This window comes from Silurus meridionalis, chromosome 9 (genome assembly GCF_014805685.1).
Source record: "Silurus meridionalis isolate SWU-2019-XX chromosome 9, ASM1480568v1, whole genome shotgun sequence".
NCBI lineage: Eukaryota > Metazoa > Chordata > Actinopteri > Siluriformes > Siluridae > Silurus > Silurus meridionalis.
In genome coordinates this window covers 21358991-21379795 of record NC_060892.1, presented here as the reverse complement: position 1 = coordinate 21379795, position 20805 = coordinate 21358991, and the positions used below count along the sequence as shown (strand labels likewise).

The 20805-nt window shown below is 41.4% G+C and overlaps 1 protein-coding gene across 4 annotated transcripts in view; it reads right to left on the bottom strand.

The window, feature by feature from the left end:
- The window catches only part of syt7b (synaptotagmin VIIb), a 142349-nt gene that overhangs the window by 32700 nt on the left and 88844 nt on the right, over window positions 1-20805 (bottom strand). For 2 of the 4 annotated variants that reach the window (XM_046857440.1, XM_046857441.1), the window contains exons 3-6: window positions 16989-17074; window positions 16293-16427; window positions 10657-10809; window positions 7395-7754 (exon numbers count right to left, since the gene is read on the bottom strand). In XM_046857440.1, the coding sequence (XP_046713396.1) occupies window positions 7395-7754; window positions 10657-10809; window positions 16293-16427; window positions 16989-17074 (734 nt within the window). The remainder of the gene's footprint in view (window positions 1-7394; window positions 7755-10656; window positions 10810-16292; window positions 16428-16988; window positions 17075-20805) is intronic. The other 2 variants (XM_046857442.1, XM_046857443.1) reach the window with 1 other exon arrangement.

Sequence of the window (20805 nt, the reverse complement as noted above, 5' to 3'; positions counted from 1 at the left end):
TAGCAATGTTTCCGGCTCTGAAACACTTCCTCCCAGACTTGAGGGATCGCCATGTGCACATCGATGATCTCTTATATCAATCATCAGGGGTCTGCGATCTCGCCCCCTATACAGGCTGACATGGCCCATCGTCAGTGCTGGAGTTCCTGCAGGAGCAGTTTGCCTTAGGGTTGTCTCCATTGACCCTGAAATGTTATGGTGCCCTTGGTTCCCCATGACCTGTTGTGTTGCAGGCATTCTATCCTCCTTCTTTTCAAGCCTCTGACCAGGAGAAGCTAACTGGCTGTCCAGTGCTTGCACTGTCCACAGGACAGACTGTGGAGGAAGTCAGAGCAGCTGTTTGTCTGCTGCGGTCCCTCTCAGTAGGTAGATTGGTCTGGTCTGGTCTCCTGCTCCCTTCGGGTCAAGGCTCACTCCACTTGGAGTGTGGCAGCCTCTACAGCCTGGTCCTCTGGAGTCCCACTCCAAGACATTTGCAATGCTGCGGGTTGTCCACCAGGCTGATCTTCGTCAGGTTCTATAACTTTGACCTTAGAGCCACTCTATCTGTGCTCTTACACACTAGGCAGGGACTGGTCACTGTTGCATGGTTCAAGTTCAAGTTCAAGTTCAAGTGGCTTTTATTGTCATTTTTACTATACACAGTGGTACACAGTACACAGTAAAACGAAACAACGTTCCTCCGGAACCCTGGTGCTACACAAAACAACAAAACAACATAAAGTGCATCGAGTGCAGCCTGGTGCAAACAGTGCAAACAAAAGAACAGTACAGACAGACAGAGTGCAGACAGACAACACAAGACAAGACAAAAGACAAAAACCAAGTAGAGCGCCGACTAGTAAACCTGCTGTATACTTAAATATACAGTACTGTGTGAGGAGAAATGTAAAAACTATACCCAGGAGAAAATACAAACAGAAAGAGCAATGTAGTGCAAAAACAGCATGTAAACATTATACTGTAGTATAAAAGGTGCAAAAACAGCATGTAAACATTATACTGTAGTATAAAAGGTGCAAAAACAGCATGTAAACATTATACTGTAGTATAAAAGGTGCAAAAACAGCATGTAAACATTCTACTGTAGTATAAAAGGTGCAAAAACAGCATGTAAACATTCTACTGTAGTATAAAAGGTGCAAAAACAGCATGTAAACATTATACTGTAGTATAAAAGGTGCAAAAACAGCATGTAAACATTCTACTGTAGTATAAAAGGTGCAAAAACAGCATGTAAACATTCTACTGTAGTATAAAAGGTGCAAAAACAGCAGCAAGGAGGTGCAAAGACAGCATGTAAACATTCTACTGTAGTATAAAAGGTGCAAAAACAGCATGTAAACATTGTACTGAATATAGTATAAATAATAATAAATATATAAATGGTGATGGAGTGGATCGAGATGAGTGATGAATGTGTTTAGTCCAGGTTGTACAGTTCAGTTCAGTAACAGTAACACACAGTGAGTGTGTGTGTGTGTGTGTGCGTGTGTAAGTGAGTGTGTGTGAGTGTGTGTGAGTTCTGTTCAGTTCTTTGTGTTGAGAAGCCTGATGGCTTGTGGAAAGAAACTGTTGCACAGTCTTGATGTGACGGCCCGAATGCTTCGGAACCGTTTTCCTGATGATAGAAGTGTAAAAAGTGTGTGTGACGGGTGTGTGTGATCGTCCACAATGCTGTGTGCTTTGCGGATGCAGCGTGTGGTGTAAATGTCCATGATAGAGGGAGAGACTCGATGATCTTCTCAGCTGTCCTCACTATCCTCTGTAGGGTCTTGCGATCCGAGACGGTGCAATTCCCAAACCAGGCAGTGATGCAGCTGCTCAGAATGCTCTCAATGGTCCCTCTGTAGAACATGGACAGGATGGGGGGAGGGAGGTGGGCTTTCCTCAGCCTTCTTAGAAAGTATAGACGCTGCTGGGCTTTCTTGGTGATGGAGCTGGTGTTAAGTGACCAGGTGAGGTTGTCCGCCAGATGAACACCAAGGAATTTGGTGCTCTTGACGATCTCCACAGAGGATCCATCGATAATCAGTGGAGATTGGTCGCTCTGTGCTCTCCTGAAGTCCACAACCATCTCTTTCGTTTTGTCCACGTTCAGAGACAGGTTGTTTGCTCCACACCAGGCAGTTAACCGTTGCACCTCTTCTCTATATGCTGACTCATCGTTCCTGCTGATTAGACCCACCACGGTCGTGTCATCAGCGAACTTGATGATATGATTCGAGCTGTGCGTTGGTGCACAGTCGTGAGTCAGCAGAGTGAACAGCAGTGGACTGAGCACACAGCCTTGAGGGGCTCCAGTGCTCAGTGTGGTGGTGCTGGAGATGCTGTTCCCGATCCGGACTGCCTGAGGTCTCCCAGTCAGGAAATCCAGGATCCAGTTGCAGAGAGGTGTTCAGGCCCAGAAGGTTCAGCTTCTCGATCAGGTGCTGAGGAATGATTGTGTTGAATGCTGAGCTGAAATCAATGAACAGCATTCGTACATATGAGTCCTTGTTATCCAGGTGGGTGAGGGCCAGATGAAGGGTTGTGGAGATGGCATCGTCCGTGGAACGGTTTGGACGATACGCAAACTGCATTGGGTCCAGGGAGGGTGGAAGCTGTGTCTTGATGTGCCTCATGACAAGCCTCTCGAAGCACTTCATCACGATGGGAGTGAGCGCGACGGGACGATAGTCATTGAGGCAGGAGACAGTCGATTTCTTTGGCACAGGAACGATGGTCGTTGTCTTGAGGCACGTGGGAACAACGTTACTGCTCAGGGAGATGTTGAAGATGTCAGTGAAGACATCTGCTAGTTGTTCTGCACATTCCTGAGCACTCTGCCAGGAATGTTGTCAGGTCCAGCAGACTTCCGTGGGTTAACTCTGCATAGAGTTTTCCTCACTTCAGCTGTGGTTAGACAGAGCACCTGGTCAGTGGGAGGAGGGATGGTCTTCCTCGCCACCACATTGTTCTGTACCTCAAACCGGGCGTAGAAGTCGTTCAGCGCATCTGGGAGGGAGGCGTCACGGTCACAAGCAGGTGATGTGGTCTTGTAATTCGTGATCGCCTGGATGCCCTGCCACATGCGCCGAGTGTCTCCACTGTCCTGGAAGTGGTCGTGGATTTTCTTCGCGTGCGCGCCGCCTCTCTGATAGCACGAGACAGTTTGGCCCTTGCTGTTTTAAGGCCGCCTTGTCCCCTGTTCTGAAGGCAGAGTCTCTTTGTTTCAACAGCGCACATTTGCAGTCATCCACGGCTTCTGGTTGGGCGTGTAGTGATGGACTTGGAGATGGTCACATCGTCAACGCACTTGCTGATGTAGCAGGTCACTGATGATGTGTACTCTTCCAAGTTGATGGAATCGCCGAGGTTGCAGCCTCTCTAAACATGTCCCAGTCAGTGCACTCAAAACAGTCCTGAAGAGCAGAAGTAGCTCCTTCTGGCCAGGTTTTCACCTGTTTCAGAACCGGACTCTCGTTCCCAAAGCCTTGCGATGCAGCTTGTGTTCCTGAAAGGGAACGTCTCTAGGTTATGTCTGTAACCCTAGTTGCCTGAGGGAACGGGACGCTGCGTCTCCAAGCCACACTCCTTGCATCCATGCTGCAATTCCTTCTCCTTTTAGGAGCTAGCGTCGGCTTCACCGCATGCATGTTTTATGCTTCCTGATTGTGCTTCCTGGTTGCATCTCTCCATTGGCCAGATTACACACGTGATTCAGAGCGCGGAAAACGCGAAAGCATTCCCAAAGCGTTGTGACGCATCGCACCACTGCAAACAGGAAAGTGCTCCGAGCTGATCCTTGATGCAGTGCCACCTCAACCTTAAACCAATCTGTCGTTCATACTGCACACTGTCACTGCTGTCACACTGTCCTCATTAATGTTCTGCACCACCCTCACATACTTCTCTGCCACACCTGACTTCCTCATACAATACCACAACTCCTCTTTTAGCACACTGCCGTACGCTTTCTCTAGATCCACAAACAAAGAATGCAACTCCTTCTAACCTTCTCTATACTTCTCCATCAACATCCTCAAAGCAAATATTGTATCTGTAGTGCTCTTCCTTAGACCCTCCCCAATTAGTGTAGAAAATTTCACAGTTCTCTGGGCTGTGATAGACACCATAGCCAAAAGAAGAACAAGCAGAAATAATAATATAATAAAAGCATTTTCTTTTCTGTAATGTTCCTATTATTATATAATATTGTTCCTGTTATATTATTTCAGTATTGAAGCATTTTCACAGATAATGGAGCATACATTGACATGAGGCACGCACTAAATTTGCTAAAAATACTGCTAAAGCCTGATCACTGCTAAAGGCACTACTATCACTGCTCAAAGGCTAAAAATCACCTGTCAATCACGTCAACACTCATAAAGTGAAACCAACTAGCAAATTAGCTACAATTAATAGATTGGTGTGTTAAAAGTAACATTAGAATCTTTTCACATAAACTGAGTTGATTAAGCAAAGTTTGTGCAAAATTTATAATAGGAACATTATAGCAATAATTAATCATAGTTCTTTGGATACTTCGGTATATTGGATGGAAAATACTTTTGTACTTTAACTCAAGTAAAACTTTAAAGGGAGCACTTTTACTTTTACTGAAGTAATATTTTACTTAGTGTATCTCTACTTTAACTCAAATACATGGTTAGTGCACTTACATTTACATTTGCGGCATTTAGCAGACGCCCTTGTCCAGAGCAACGTACAAAAGTGCTTCATCCACCATTGCTTTTTGATGAGTGTGTACAGCCCTTTTACATAAAGTACAGTACAGTTTGCAGGATATAATACTACACTGGTGTTTATTATAGTCAAAAATATAAAATAATAATAATAATAATAATAATAATACATTTTTAAAATTTTGTACAAAAAAAGCTTTTAACCTTGCACAAACTTTCACCTGAAAATCGCTGTCAGCCTGTAGGGGAAACTTACTTCCAGCAAATTTGGGGTGTTTAAAATGAAAACTGCACTGTCTTAATGTGGTGATCTACAGTTCATCACAGTGTGAGTGTACTATATTGCAGTGTCACGGACTGATTTTTTCTTTTCTTTTGTCTGCCTGCTGTTCCTGAAATCTGTGACAATCAGCTGAAGAAGGGTAATGATGCTGAAAACAGGAGATCACCATTGTGTCTGATAGCAGCTGCATGCACTGATACTAAGACTGTAACATAAACACACAGTGTTGATTTATATCAGCAACCTTGGCACACCAGGACAGCTAATATGTAACTCTCTAACATATTTAGTCAAAACAATTGACAGCATGGAAAGTCCTCAGAGACAGAGTCATTCAATGTAGCGCAGTGCACGGCAGAGCACATATACTCATGAGCAAGCTCCCTAACCTTAAAAGTGGGGGATTTGTGACTAGATAGCTATTTAGGTGCTTGAACCCTAGTTGAATCTGAGCCATGGTTCAAGTCTGCCAGCTGAGCATGTCATCATAGGGCATGTCAGAGAAATAAGACTCAGCGCTCCTGAAGTGCATGGCCCCAAGGTAGAGAGCGCATGGCTGAGTAGCTATAGCCAAATTATTATGCTAACAGGAAAAAATACTCAAGTTGCTCATCTTCCCAGCATTCTAGGGGAAAATCTTGTAATAAAAAAATTACTAATGCACTTTGACAGAGGTATAAATGAATGACACTACTACAGAGGTATAAAGCAATGTGACAAGGCTAGCTTTCAATGATAGAACATTTGCTGTCAATAGCTCCAGACTGTAAACCTGACAAAGGTTTAGGAAGCAAACATTAGCAGAAACTTTACTTTCTACCTGCCCGGAATAATTTTAAACTGCCATTTGAAATGGAATAATTTTAAACTGCCGTTCACTTGAGGTTATCTAGCAGAACACTAACAGGAGGTCGATAATACCACCCTTTTTTAAAAAATTTTAATATACGAGGCCACATATGTGTCGCAAATCTGCTATTAAATGTGCGTGCGTTTAATCAGATTAGTGCTAAGTCAGACTGCGAGATGGATCAACTCAGCACTGGGCAACACACCACCTATGGCTGAGTAAAAATTTAACAAAAATAGAATATCAGTGTAAAGTCAAATATCATTCATCTGTGCCTGATTTGTAAAGATTGCACGATGCTACAGGTGCAAAGGACAAAATGGACATGGGAGTGCGACTCAATTGTTGTAGGAAACATGACATTATAAATTGTGCAGAAGCCACACTATGCGGATACGCTGGGTGTAAATGTGTATCTTAGAGGGCGTCTGTGTAATGCATGCCAGTCACAACATACACATGCTAAAATGCATATTCATGGACTACAGGGGAACACAAACACTAACGATAGTGACAGGCAGAGGGCAGTACAGATGGCATGGATGTGCATACGCTGTGAGCACAATACTAATACAATGCTTTTGTTCATTCTTTTCATTTAAACAGTGACAAGCCTAATAAGACTAAGCTTTCATTTACAGCAGGGTGGTGTAAACAGCAACATAGTACACAATGAAAAAACAACAAAAAAAAGAATATTGTGTTATTGTTATATCTGTATCCATGAATGACCGCTGTGGCTTACGAGGGTAATGAAATAGATCAAATGCAGTGAAGGATGAACAGATAATGCCTTTTAAATGAAAACAAACACAGAAAACAGCAGATGGAGTATTCTTTTTTTTTTTTGTGGTTTTTATTTTTTTATTTTTTGGAAAGCTTGCCAGCTTCTGATCTGGAACCCAACAAGACAAGACAATTTAGCAAGTCACTCGAGTGGCATTATATGTTGAACTTGGCAACCCTGCTTATAAAGCAAACCTCCTCTTACAAAGTGGTGCTAGGCAACTATGTACTTATGTACTTATCTTTCTGGATTGCAACAAATCTGATACCTTACACCTCACCCTTCAGGCAAAACTAAAAAAATCATCGTTATGTTTTGAGAAAGAAGGGTTCTGCATGTGATCACAAAAAAAAAACCACAGTATAATGCTATGGTGGGGTAAACATGGTATGATACAATCTCTTAGAGCAAAAGAAACTGAATCTGGGTTCAAGATGGACAATTCAAAAAGTAATTGACAAACAATTGAATATTTCTAAAAGACCTGTTTCTAAAAGTAAAATATTTTGCAATCATTGCATTACCATGCCAATCTCCTGATAATGAGGAACATACAAGTTTAGCAGATAGCAGAAGAATGCCCATAACCTTGGAAAACTAAAGATGTTTAGTCTCTCACTGGGCAACACTAGAGTTCTCCTACTGACTTTGATGGCTTATTAGGTGGTTATTCATCCCATGGTAAACACATGCGTGTTTAGTGTACAACCTGAATTCAGCACTTGGTCCATTGCCATAACTCATGGTTGTAAACAGGTTGAATGAAGTGGATTAAATACTCACAGAAAAGATTTGACGTCCATGCCCCTGGTGCGTATTTGCCCCATCATGTGATCCCAGCTGCCCGGGTTGGAGCGGGACCGTGTCCCTGCGCCAGCTCTGTAGCGAGATGCCCCGGGTGCGGCTGGGCTGCCCCTTGCCCCCGGCCTTGTACCCCCCCGCTGCCCCCCGCCGCCCCCGGAGCTGCTGTGTAACTGCCCCAGGCTCTGTGAGGTGGCAGGGGGGTCGTTGGGCGGCGGAGGGGGCCGGGGGGTCAGGGGCTGCTGGAGGCTCTGCTGTCTGACGAGTGGCCGAGGACGGCAGGCAGCGGGTGCGATGTGCTCCAGAGTAGACGCTGTGGACAGTGGGGACGCGTCCCCAAAACTGCAGGCGACATACAAAAGATCGAAGGAGATGGAGGGTGTAAAGTGAGCAATGAGTTATGGGTCAGGAAAGGAACAAGGAAACTCAGAAAGGGTTGACGGGATGAAGAAGAGAGGAAGCGCAAGGGAAGGGTTGAAGAAAGTGGGAGAGAAATGTGAGATTGTAAAGAGACAGGGGAGAAATAGCATCATGAGGATGAGGACAAAGTGTCAAGAGTTTAGACACAGGAGAGTAGATAGATGACGGGAGAATGCAGACATTTTAGGCAATGATGGATTGATGAAGAAAAAGACAGAGAACAAAGTTAAGCAGCAGCATCAAATAACCAACACAGTAATGAGGCTCGGAATGACCACAGATGGACATGTCTTCGAGCCTTCATGAGATAGTTAGCTAATCAAAATATGGGTTCTTTTTTCTACTCAAAAAATACTATATACGGACCTCACAATGTGTCCACAGTTTTGCATACAATCCAAAGTAGACTGTCACTTTTCAATATTTCTGTTTTCTGTTTTGAATTGCAACTGTTTCACTTATTTAATTTGTCGTTTCGAGTGGGAATATTCAAAGTCATCTCTCTTTCAACTTGCTCTTCAGGGCCACAACATTGACAGAGCTAATCCATGTGCGATGTAACCAAACTGCTTTCTGTGTAAACACTGACTGAGCCGCTCTGACGATGTTAAGACTGTCGCAGAATTTAGCACCCTGTGGTTAAGCGATGCCGTATTTCTGTCACATCACTCCGGCAGTGCAGCAGCCCCAATCAGTGTCTTTTACAAAGTGAATTAATGTCAGCAATAACTCAGGCTCTGCCCTCTGACTGCCCTTCTCTCATTATATCACACAACAGGCGTAAAGAAAGAGGCTGCTTTTCCATTTTTCATAATGGTAAACTGGGGAATCGGGTCAGGCTAAACAATCTAACACTGAGTACACAAGTATGTTAGATTGATTAGGTGAGTCAGTACTTTCGCTTCTGAGTGCACTAGCAAGAACTGCTAATTCCATTTTTTAGGAACCAAGAAAATAAATATATGCTCCATGTGGCTGTAGGGATAAGAATGGAAAATGCAGAAGGATGTGTGAAATGCTTTGATAAAGGGCACAGCTGGGATGCTTTTGTTGACAAATAGCAGGCTCCTGAGATTCAGCAATATGTCAAAATTACATTCCAACATCCTTAAAAAAAGAAATAAATCTAAGCTGACTTTTTTTGTTTTCTCATGGTTAATCATACTGTACTTTTTTCTTCTGTATATGACTCCAGGCTGGATATTTGTCTCCAGCTAGCCAATGCTAAAAAATCTCTTGCTAAATTAAAACTCGCATAAACTATAACTAGCATTTTTTAAACTTCACTTGATCTATTTCACATTCTCAGGTTATAAAAATCATTAAGGAAGATGTTTGTTGTGCAGTGAGCTCAATAAAAAAAAATTAGTTCTATGCATAAACTACAAAAAAGTAATAAATATCTGCAACTAATTTCAGCATGATTCCTGACAAATATCAATATAAATCCTTGTTAAAGCAGCCCGGGTGGTTTAAATGGTAGGGTGCCAGATTCATGCTGTGTTTTGAGGCGCATGTGTTTTAACAATTTAATGACTTTTCTTGAGAAAATTGGAACGTTATTTCAGTAAATGTTTCTGATAAAAAAAAAAAAAAAACAGTTCTTGCTAATGGAATCAGATTTTTTTTATTCGACTGTAACCTCCATAAATGTTATCAGAAGGATTTTTTTTTTTTAGTATAGGAATGCTCAGTGAATACCTCACATGCATGAGCATAAGGAAGTTAACCGTAAAAAAAAAAAAAAAAAGTAAATAAATAAAGTTTTTCCTTCACATCATGTTCATTCCTCCAGCCCAACGTTCTCCCGAGGAATAAAAAAATATTGCAAAAGCTCTAGAATTTCGCAGGTTTTCTTTCTTGCCAGCACAAACGAATGAAATGCAATGAGAGACTGGCAATGTCAGAGTAACTCATACAGTATCTTCCTAAAAATAGAACCCAATTACTAACATGGAAGTGGAGGAGAATGTGTTAGGAGAGAGAATCAAGAGCGCTGGAGGACTGAAGAAAAGAGTGAAGGCTTGGATGTAATAATGATAAGTATTCTGACAACATTATTAACACAAAAGGAAATTTTTTTTTTTTTTTAAAAACCTCTGCTACATTTCAGGTGTCTTGCTTTTTACAAATCCATTACAATTCAGTGAGAAACTAAACGAGCTGGTGGCAGTTTAACACTTGATGAGTTTAATACAATCTTGATTAAAAGGATGATCTGGAAGTTCAAGTGACCCTGTGACTGTGCACTAACGCACTGATGTATTAACCTTTTTGCTTTATTCAGTGTGTATTTTAATGATTACTTAGAAACCTTCCAGTGTATTGCTATAAAGCTAAATATTAATGTTGAAAATGTGTGACTTGAATGTTTGAGCAGAACTGACTGCTCGAATTGCAAAAAAAAGAAAAAAATCTGTATACAAATTGACCAGCAAAGATGTTTAATGCTTTATATATTGTGAAGACTGACAAAAAGCTTATAAGCATGTGGAACACAAGCACATCACATGCATCACAAGCTCCAAGCAGGAGCTCAGAGTCCCTGCCATGCAATAGTTTAACAGCATAATGTGAAGCAAGTAGGAAGCAATTCGAACATTTGTTTGACAGAAAAATGTAAGTAAGAAAAATATACTTACTAAAATTCCTTTCACTAAACATGTCTTGACTGAGTGCATGCTTAATGCTTAACCAAACATATTTTAATTTCAGGAGAATATGAATCGAATCACGTGGGTGAAAAACCCACTCATTGGTTGGTCAGTGAGAATGTAATCTTTCAGGTTGTATCTTATATCTTGCCCCTATTGCTGACACTCACTTGCTTGGCCTCAAGATGCCGGAGTGCATGTGGCTCTTGATGGTTTGCCACTTCCCAGCCTTGCTGCTTCCTGCCTCTACACTCCTGGAGCTGTCACTGCGACTGGGGCTGGCCCCTGTCCCCCCACCCGCCTCGCACTTCTCCAATGAGCCACTAAAAATGGCCAGGAGAACAAGAACGGGAGGGACGGGTGAACGGACGCACACAAAAAAAGACGGACAACAAAAAAAAAGGCAAAAAGAAATACGAATTCATCAAAATCGACCAAACCAGAGACGAATCCTAGAGTCCTAGAGTCTGATGCCAATCCCCTGTCCTACATTACACAATTCGGCTAAACAATTCTGCAATTCTAAGAGTCTAACTTTGTACTTATTACAAATATAATTCATGCTAGTATAAACCATTTGCCAAAATATTTGGTCTTTTTTTCCTGCTACAGTATACTATTGTCATTCTTTAAAGGCAAAGAACATAGAGGAATATGGTCGGCATGGAAACAGTTCTTTAGAAAGTATGCACTCAAAATACCTGACTTCCCACCCTAAGCACACTACATGCATGCTCCTCTGAGCAAGACTCCAGACCCCTCCACCGATTATTAGCCAGTTTTATATATAAAATAAAGCCTGAACACTCTAGACCCGAAACCTACATTGTAAGACTGACATAAGCATGTAATAGCAGGAGTCTTAATTACTCTTCTTTATTCTGAAGAGGCCCAACATAAAAGATAATCATCTGGCTAGGTATGAGGCTCTTTGTTAGCATGCTTTTTGACTTGCTAGTGCTGAAGTGGTCAAATTACCATTTTTGTCTATATTTTGGAAAGCTCCCACAAGCTCCCAAAAGTATCATCTCTTTCTGAAATATGTAAAAATATTATGGTGTTATCACTAGCAGCCCCTTGTCATAACAGCTGTCATAACATTTGATGCCATTTCTCACATTAGTCTGTGTGGTACACTAAATTTTTGCTAACTGCTGTCTAGCGAACAGATATTCTAGTGCAGTTTCGTGACTCATTAATATACTTTTTGTACGCTCGTTGAGTTGCTGCATGTCTAAGTATCTTCCTGAAAAGTTGTGAAATAATGGCATACAAAATGCCAAATTCACAAATACTTCTATTAAAACTTTATTTTAAGTAATTAAATCAATCAGACCTACAGTACATTGTCCTCAATATCCTTGAATGTGATAGGATTTAATAATAAACCATGTTAATGGCACAGTTATGTCAGTCTTATGATGCAGGGATCGAGGTTCAACCTGGACATCACACAGACAACACAGTAGAGTCACACAGAAGCAGGATCGACAGATCCAGGACAACCACGGGGCACAAAGCTTCAGATCAACACACAAAACTCAACACGCAATGACTCAGACGCTGAAATATATAAATCAATAAATAAATAAATAACTTCATAGCTTAAAAGCAGAAGTATGATGCCGCCTCAAAACACACTGCAGCATGACGAAAGGTTTCTGATTACATAAGTGTCAAAGGCTAACAGCTATGTTCAGTTTAAGTGTGATCATTCTGCAAATATGACAAGCTCATCAGTTTGTTTTCTGTTTTCACATTAAACTTGTGGTATCTGGGTGATTTGTAAATATGTTTTATAGAATAATGACACTGAAATGCTGCTCCTCATTAGACTTATAATGCTTAATTTAATGAGAATGCTACTAAAAAAAGCTATATGAAGCTAAAATCTGAAACAAAAAAAAAAAAAGAAATAACATACGGTTAGAAGGTAGAAGGTTTGTTTTTTAATCCTTTAAATCAAATTTTATGTGTATGTGACAAATAAAATTTGATTTGAAGGTTTAAAAAACTAATTGGGACGTAGTGGAGGGTAAATGCACGTAAACCCCACTCTCATATCATGTAAAATGGTCTATGTCTCTGCTTTGAGGAAATCTAATAAGATGTAATTAGACAGGTATAATGCTGTCAGTCAAAATATTTGAAGGCCTCGAATGTTTAGGGGTTTACCCACCGTATCCCCCATTGCAAAATGAGTGTTATGGGCGAGTATAGTGCAGAAAACACACAGATGGAAACAAAACAACACAACACAATAAAACCTGCAAGAAAAAGAAACAGGATTGAGGAAATTAGTAAAAGTTGCAACATCAATGTGGCACTACGGCTCTAAGGTCAGGGGTCAGGGCAGTATGGATTAGGGGTTAGAGTTAGGAGGATGAGAGGACATCAGAGTTCATAGAGTTGTAAAGAAGTATTGTATTGTATTTTGTTGTATTTTGTTGTTGTTTTTTCAGACTCAAGAAAAGAAAGGCTATGGCACTTCCAGCTCCTTCCCTAAGGTTTCTTGTTTGTGGGCAACCCTTAAACATTAGCAAGGGAAGGTAAAAGGGTTGGAACTGGTCTAGGAGCTGATCTGGAACTTGAACATTTATTTCATTTGAATTTCTTTTTACAGAATCGGCTTTGGTCAACTGAATCACAAGCTTATATGTTCAAATTCGATGTTTGGGTTCCTACTGTCTAAGATCTGGCTCCCAACCCTCACACCCTCTCACTTTTTTCAACTGTGCAAGGTTTCTTCCTCATAACATCTAAGGGAGTTTTTCCTTGCCACAGTCGCCACGGCTTGCTCATCAGGGACAAATTCACACCATTCACCATCACTGTTGATTTGTGTAAAGCTGCTTTGAGACAATGTCTGTTGTGAAAAGCGCTATACAAATAAACTTGACTTGACTTGACTTGACTTATGTTGCAGCCTGACACTACAATTATTAAAATAGATTTTGTTCCAATTAATCTACACTCAGTGCCCCATAATGACAAAGTGAAAACAGAATATTCTGGAAATGTCTGCAATAAATAAAAAAATTTAATATCACATGTACCTAGAGTGTATTTAGAGACCATTTGCAACAACACCTGAAAAATAGCTCAGCTACTCTCTTGAACATTCCAGAGATGTTTCTATACCCTGATTAGAGTTAATCTTATTGATTGGACGTGATTTGGAAAGGCACACACCTCTCTATAGAAAGCTTTACAACTGATAATGCATATCACAATAAAAAACAAGTCATGAGGTCAAAGGAACTGCCTGAAGAAGCAATGCACAAATGTGGGAAGGCTACAAAAAAAAGTTTGGCACAACCAGGACTCCTCCAAGAGCTGGATGCCCAGGAAAATGAAGCAATCAGGGAGAAGGATCTTATTGAGAGAGGTGCCCAGGATAATGACATTCCCTTTCAGGAACTCGAGCAGCATCAACAATGCTTTGGGAATGCTTCTGTGTGACCTGCTACGGAGGCTGGATGAGGGAGCTATTACAGGGGCTGACTATGTCTGAGCGCTACGTCATGCCACAGACCTAGCTCTCAGGGCCACCAAGGAGACTGCTAGGGCCATCAGCTGGTCCATGTCAGCCCTGGTAGCCACAGAGAGGCACCACTGGCTTACTCTGTCAGACCTTTCTGACAGGGACATTTTTTTTGGATGCCCCCGTAGTTCCCATTGGCCTGTTTGGCAATGCCGTAAATCGAAGGCAAAGATTTAATCGGTGGCGTTATGGACCCATGTAGTGTTTCAGGGCACAGTGATCTCCAGCGAGTGCCTCCCTCAATTTCTGCCTGGGAACATAGCGGATTGGGGGCTTGTTGCCTCTCAGGAAGCCCCTACAGCGGCCACATGGCACGCCTGCTAAGGGGTGTACCAGAGACCAGTCTCGAGAGACTGTTCCTCTAACCGATTATCTGGCAGCCTGGAAACACCTGCCAGACTTATCTCAATATGTCCTGCACACTGTAGAAAGAGGCTACTCGATTTAGTTCAGGGGGTTTGTTCTCCCTCGTTCAACGGAGTGTGTCCCACTCTGATGGGACCCGAGCCGGCTCTGGTCATGGAACAGGAAGTAAACACTCTCTTAGGGAAGGAGGCCATTGAGGTGGTCCCTCCACTAGACAGAGATTCCAGGTTCTACACCCGGTACTTCTTATTTACTAAGAAGGATGGTGGGCTGCATCCGATTTTAGATCTATGTCAGCTGAATCACTCTCTATTAAGACTCAGGTTCAAGATGCTCACCTTAAAACAGGTCACGTCCCAAATCAGGTCAGAGGACTGGATTGTCACAATGAATATGAAGGACGCTTATGGTCAATAAGCGTCCCCACTCCTTTCGGAAAAGTAAGTAGAACCTAACCTAGAGACTTTCCCTTTCAGTAACTCGAGCTTTGGGAATGAGTGTCAAAAACCAATGTTGTTGTTGAGATGGGACTGGGTGTCCAATAACCATGTTTTTGTTAGGATATTGTTGACGCAGCTTGAGTTCCTGAAAGGGAACTTCTCTAGTTTATGTATGTAACCCTGGTTCCCTGAGGGAACAAGACACTGCATCTTCATGCCACACTCCCTGCATCCTTGGGAGCGCTTCCTTCACTCTTGCGCCATCTCCACCAGATGTGTTATTATAGCTTCCTGGTATTTATGTCACTCTGGTGGTGACTTCACGGCGTTCTGTTGGACTATAACAGATTATAACGACGTGACGTCCCCATGAGCCATTTATCACCTGCCCAAAACCCTGCCAAAGGTGAAGCATGATGGTGGCAGCTTCATGCATCGGGGGTGTTTTTCTGCAGTATGGACTTGGCAAGTGGTCAAGGTTGTGATATTTCCATTTTATTTAATCTTTTATGTACAAACATTTCTAGAATTCTGCATTACCTATGTGGGGCACTTACTGTAGAATATAAAGAAAGAAAAATCAATTTGAATGATTGTATTACCAGGCTGCAACATAAAAAAAATGGGGGAAAAAAGTGAAGGGCTTCTAAACAAAGTCCTAAAATACCATCAGTGACTCACTACAATCTCTTCACACCTGAATTGTATCTTGTCTGGATATCACTTTCCTAATTGTGATTACCTGTGGCTAATTTCTCCATATTAACTTGTGTATTTATATCATCTGTATTTCGCTGTGCACAATTTGCTCATCTGTACCAATACTATATACTTGTTTTGCTATTTTTTAAGGGTCATGCCGTATATTATAGCAATTAATGCCTCATGTTGTCCGAAGTTAGGGCTAAATTATGGCTTGCCATATGCATTGTGTCACCAAAAACAAAAATAAATAAAATAAAAATAAAAAACACAGTTCATGTAAACACTATGTGCTTATTTTACATAATGCCAAAGCTGTTTCGTTTATACTTTCACAGAGTACATTTTTAGGTGAATAATATTAAAACTTCTGGCCCTTCTAGTTTTTCAGGCAGCAGTGCTGGCTCATCGTTCAGCTCCAGATGTTGGAGAGACGAAGGTGCTAATTAAAAAGGCGCTCAGGAGAAAATAAAGGGGAGGTGCCATTCTTTTCCATCCCAGGGTTCTCCATCTATTATAGCCCGCTTTCAATTAGAGGCTGATTTACCCGGAGAGCATGGCAAGCTAACAAGAGAGAGAGGGAGAGATAGAGAGAGATGTAGAGCGAGAGAAGGAGAGAGAGAGAACTCTCCTTCTCTCCATCCCAGATAACGAGCTCAATTAAGCAATTAAAACGGGAAGCCAAGAAAATTTGTAGCTAATCCTCCAGTTCTCTTCAGGATCAGCAACACTCTAGCAGCAGACATACACTTACTTGGGCGTTAGACGTGGATCTCCATATGGAGCATAAGGAGACATGTTCAAGAGAAACTCTTTAGGAGGGTATGAGCTCCACCGTTGCTGAACATTGCTGCTGTCATTGTTGTTCCAAAAGTCCCTGTCTAGATCACTATGGAGAGAGAGAGAGAGAGAGAGAGAGAGAGAGAGAGAGAGAGAGAGAGAAAGAAATCACTGTTCTTCAAATTGTAAATTATTCTTTAACAATACCTTCATTGTCTTTGTAAACTGTTAAATCATAATATCACTTAGACCAATACATATAAAAGTCTTAGGCCCTTGAAAAAAAAACACAGGACTCAATTAAAAACTAACAAATTTACAGTCATTAGTCAATTTTTAAGGAACTTTCTGATCATCTTCGGTTTGAAAAATCAGACTTTGCACAAATATAATAACTGCTATTCATCGATGCTAATTTGCTTACACAGTCACTTTTTCTAATAAAAGATAATTCCCTGTGTTTTGCTATCGTAGCTAGAATATTCCCCAAACGGCATAATGTTTTAATTATTTTAACGATACAGTCCTCTGCCAGACCTTGTTCATAAATCAGTGCGTAGTTTATGGATCTTTGGTTTCATTTCTTGGGCATAAGTTTCGGTGCATCATGTATGAGACTGTTTCAGAATGAACATATGTTTTGACATATCCACACTCAGGAAGGACCTACTTGATGGCTTTATTTTCACCTCGGCCTCGTACTGACACAGAATCCGGAGAACTTGCTGTATCCAAACCTGGCTTATTCCTCTTCCCCTACAGAGGACAACAAACAAAAAAAGATGATAATTTCTCACACATAGCACATATTATTTGGTTTAAACATACAAAATAAACATAGTGAACTTTTATCACATTGATTGTCGCAGGTTTACAGTATGTATCCCATGTTTTCTCATATTCACTCTTCTGTTAAAGAGAATAAAGGGATTTGTTAAAAATAAGCACATTTACAAATAGAAAGAAAATGAATCAATGAAGGAATGATCTTTTTTTTATGCTACATTTACAGGAACAAGGCCACGAGTGTGTGTTTGATCTTTTCAATTTACTATGACGATGTCACTACAATGCTACAGATACAAAGCAAAGAAGTGACCGCTGCAACCACTTAAGAAAAAAGCAATAAAGTTTACAAAAAGAGCTTGTGCCTTAGAATTGTGACTCAACTGTGACCATAACCATGAAATGTGAATAGTATTAAAAGATTCCCACTACTTTACAGTCTTCAACAACCCAAAGTGACCCACGTTTTGAACGCATAACTTTCCTTTCTACTTCCTTCTTATCTAAACCAGAAACCAGGGTGGTTTCCTTTGGATCTAGTTGGATGCTGTCTTTACATGATAATGTATTTCCCAATAAAATAAATCACAATAAAGGTGGATGCTGGACTTTATTGAGAATGAGTACACTCAAAATAGTAATGATGTACTGTAACAAAAAACCTATTGATCACGTTCTTATGCGGGTCAGATTGCAAATAATTACTCAAGATGCTGAAGGTGATAAGAAACACTCAAAGTACTCAAATCACCAAAAGACTCAAAGAAGGCACAAACGCACACACAAAAGGTAGCCTTGTTGTCCCAAAACATCTTCTTTTGAGAACAATGTAGTGATTTTGCGCCAATGATCTGCCCATGTACCTGTGTCAGATGGCATGGGTAAAATGTTTTTACCAGAGTCTGAAAATGTTTTTGCCATTTTAGGAAATCTTAAATTACATCTATATTGATGCTTTACCCTGTATTGCCTTAAATCTCATTATTGTCTCCAGGATTTCTGTACTTATGGCACCTGCAGTTATGGCATTATTTCATTAATGGCCTGGAGTCCATGTGGTCCATGCAGAGCAAAAGTTATATTGGAAGCCCGAAGCTTCCTTCTCTCCAACATTCAGAATCAATGAAAGCACTTAAAACTAATATAATTTCTAACATTTTTATTTATACAAAACCTGTTATCAGTACTTCTGTATATTTACTTCAATGTGCATATTAATTCAAATTTAACTAAGGTTAACACTAGAAAAAATATGAAAAATGTGACCGGTTCTTCTTATTACTCCCTGACCATGGCCACCTACACTTTATTGCCAAAAGTCTGTGGACACCTGGTTAAAAGTATGGTTAGTGCTTTTTGAGTATCGAATTCCACATTTAGTCCCAATTTTCTTTTAATTCCATCCACTCATCTAACCCAGCCATTAGGGAGGCACAAGCCAGTGCACTCTTGCCGGTCCCAAGCCCGGGTAAATGGGGAGGGTTGCGTTAGGAAGGGCATCCAGCGTAAAACATGTGCCAAATCAAATATGCGGATCACAAATGAGAATTTCATACTGGATCGGTCGAGGCCCGGGTTACAACGACCGCCACAGGTATCGTTAGCCGACAGGGTAAATTGGGCTACTGTTGGCCGAAGAAGGAGAAGGCGAGAGGGATGTGGCGAAAGCCAAGGAAAAGGCATATGAGGAGCTGTATGAGAGGTTGGACACTAAGGAAGGAGAAAAGGATTTATACCGATTGGCCAGGCAGAGGGACCGAGCTGGGAAGGATGTGCTGCAAGTTAGAGCAATAAAGGATGGAGAGGGAAATGTGTTGACTAGTGAGGAGAGTGTGTTGAGAAGGTGGAGGGAGTATTATGAGCAGCTGATGAATGAGGAAAATCAGAGAGAGAGAAGGTTGGATGATGTGGATTGGTAAAGCAGAATGTAGATAGGATTAGTAAGGAGGAAGTGAGATCAGCAATTAAGAGGATGAAGAGTGAAAAGTCGGTTGGACCAGATGACATACCTGTAGAAGCATGGAGATGTTTAGGAGAGATGGCAGTGGAGTTTTTAACCAGATTGTTTAACAAGATTCTGGAAGGTGGGAGGATGCCTGAGGAATGGGGAAGGAGTGTGCTGGTACCGATCTTTAAGCATAAGGGAGATGTGCAGACCTGCAGTAACTACAGGGGAATTAAGCTGATCAGTCACAACATGAAGTTATGGGAAAGAGTAGTGGAAGCCAGGCTGAAGATGTTAAGGTTTTCGTTGGAAGTGACAAGGATGGACAAGATTAGAAATAAGTTTATTAGAGGGACAGCGCATGTAGGATGTTTTGGTGACAAGGTGAGGGAGGCGAGATTGAGATGGTTTGGACATGATATTGGTAGAAGAATGCTGAGGATGGAGCCACCAGGTTTGAGGAAAAGAGGAAGGCCAAGTAGGAGGTTCATGGATTTGGTGAGGGAAGACATGCAGGTAGTTGGTGTGAAAAGGGCAGATGTAGAGGACAGAGTGGTATGGAGACAGATGATCCGCTGTGGCGACCCCTAATGGGAGCACCGAAAGAAGAAGAAGAATTCCCTCCACCCATCTGGGAAGATGTTCCACAAAACCTTTGTAGTGTGTTTGCTCTCATTCAGACTAGTAAAATCTGCTAGTAAAGTCAGGTACTGATGTAGATGAGGTGAGGAGGCCTGGGTTTCAATAGGGTTGTGTTCAGAGCTCTATAACAGGAGATCTTCCACTCCAACCCATGCAAAGCATATCATCATGGAGTTTGCTTTGTCAACAGGGACAATGTCATGCTGGAACAGGTTTGAGTCTTCTAGTTCAAGTAAATTGAAAATTTCACGCTTCTGCAACCAAAGACACACAGTACAATTGTGTGCCTTCAGTTTTCGATACCAGTTTGGGAAAGAACCACATGTAGATAGGAAAGTCAGGTGTCCCAGTACTATTGACCATATAGTGTAGCTGCAATTTTCATTTTTATTTACAAGCTTTTTTTATTTACAAGCTTTTACTTTGCTTTGTTTTGTATTTTGAAAGCCAGCAACTGACGCAATGTCACTGTACAGTCGCTCTACAGCTCAGATTGAAAGTGGCGTACGTGCGCAAATTTAAAGACTTAAAGTGCTGTGGCGCTCGCGCTGTTTTGAACTCAGAATGTACCAGCTGCAAATAATGATCTATCTTCCACTGGCGACAGAATGAGGCTTTTTATTTCAATAATTCATCATAATCCAAAAATACATGATGACAGCTCACATCTCTGCATCCCAAACTGCACTTTCTTTGCGTGCATGTTTAGCTTTTCGTTTAGCAGCCCCTGAGGGATGCATTAGATTCAGTGGCATCAAATCAGCATGCAAAAAAGTTTGTTCATCACTGTACACACAGTCTCTTCATGCAATCAGAGGGTGGGGACCCACAGTTAAAGGGTAATATTAACTGGTTCCACTTCATGTGAGTGACAGTTATTTTATATCCAATGGACAAAGAGCCTAGTCTCAAGCTGCCCATCTTGATTTGTAAACTAGTGTATAGGTTTGTTACGGTTATGAAGGTCCCGCCTCCAAACCTGAGGCCAGAGGCAATTTCCTGCTTTGCCTATAGCTAGCGCTGGCCCTGGGCCTACATTAGAGATATGGCCTACATTCACCTAAGTATCATACACCTTCTTAAGCAGCATGTGATCGCTGAGAATAAGAAGCAG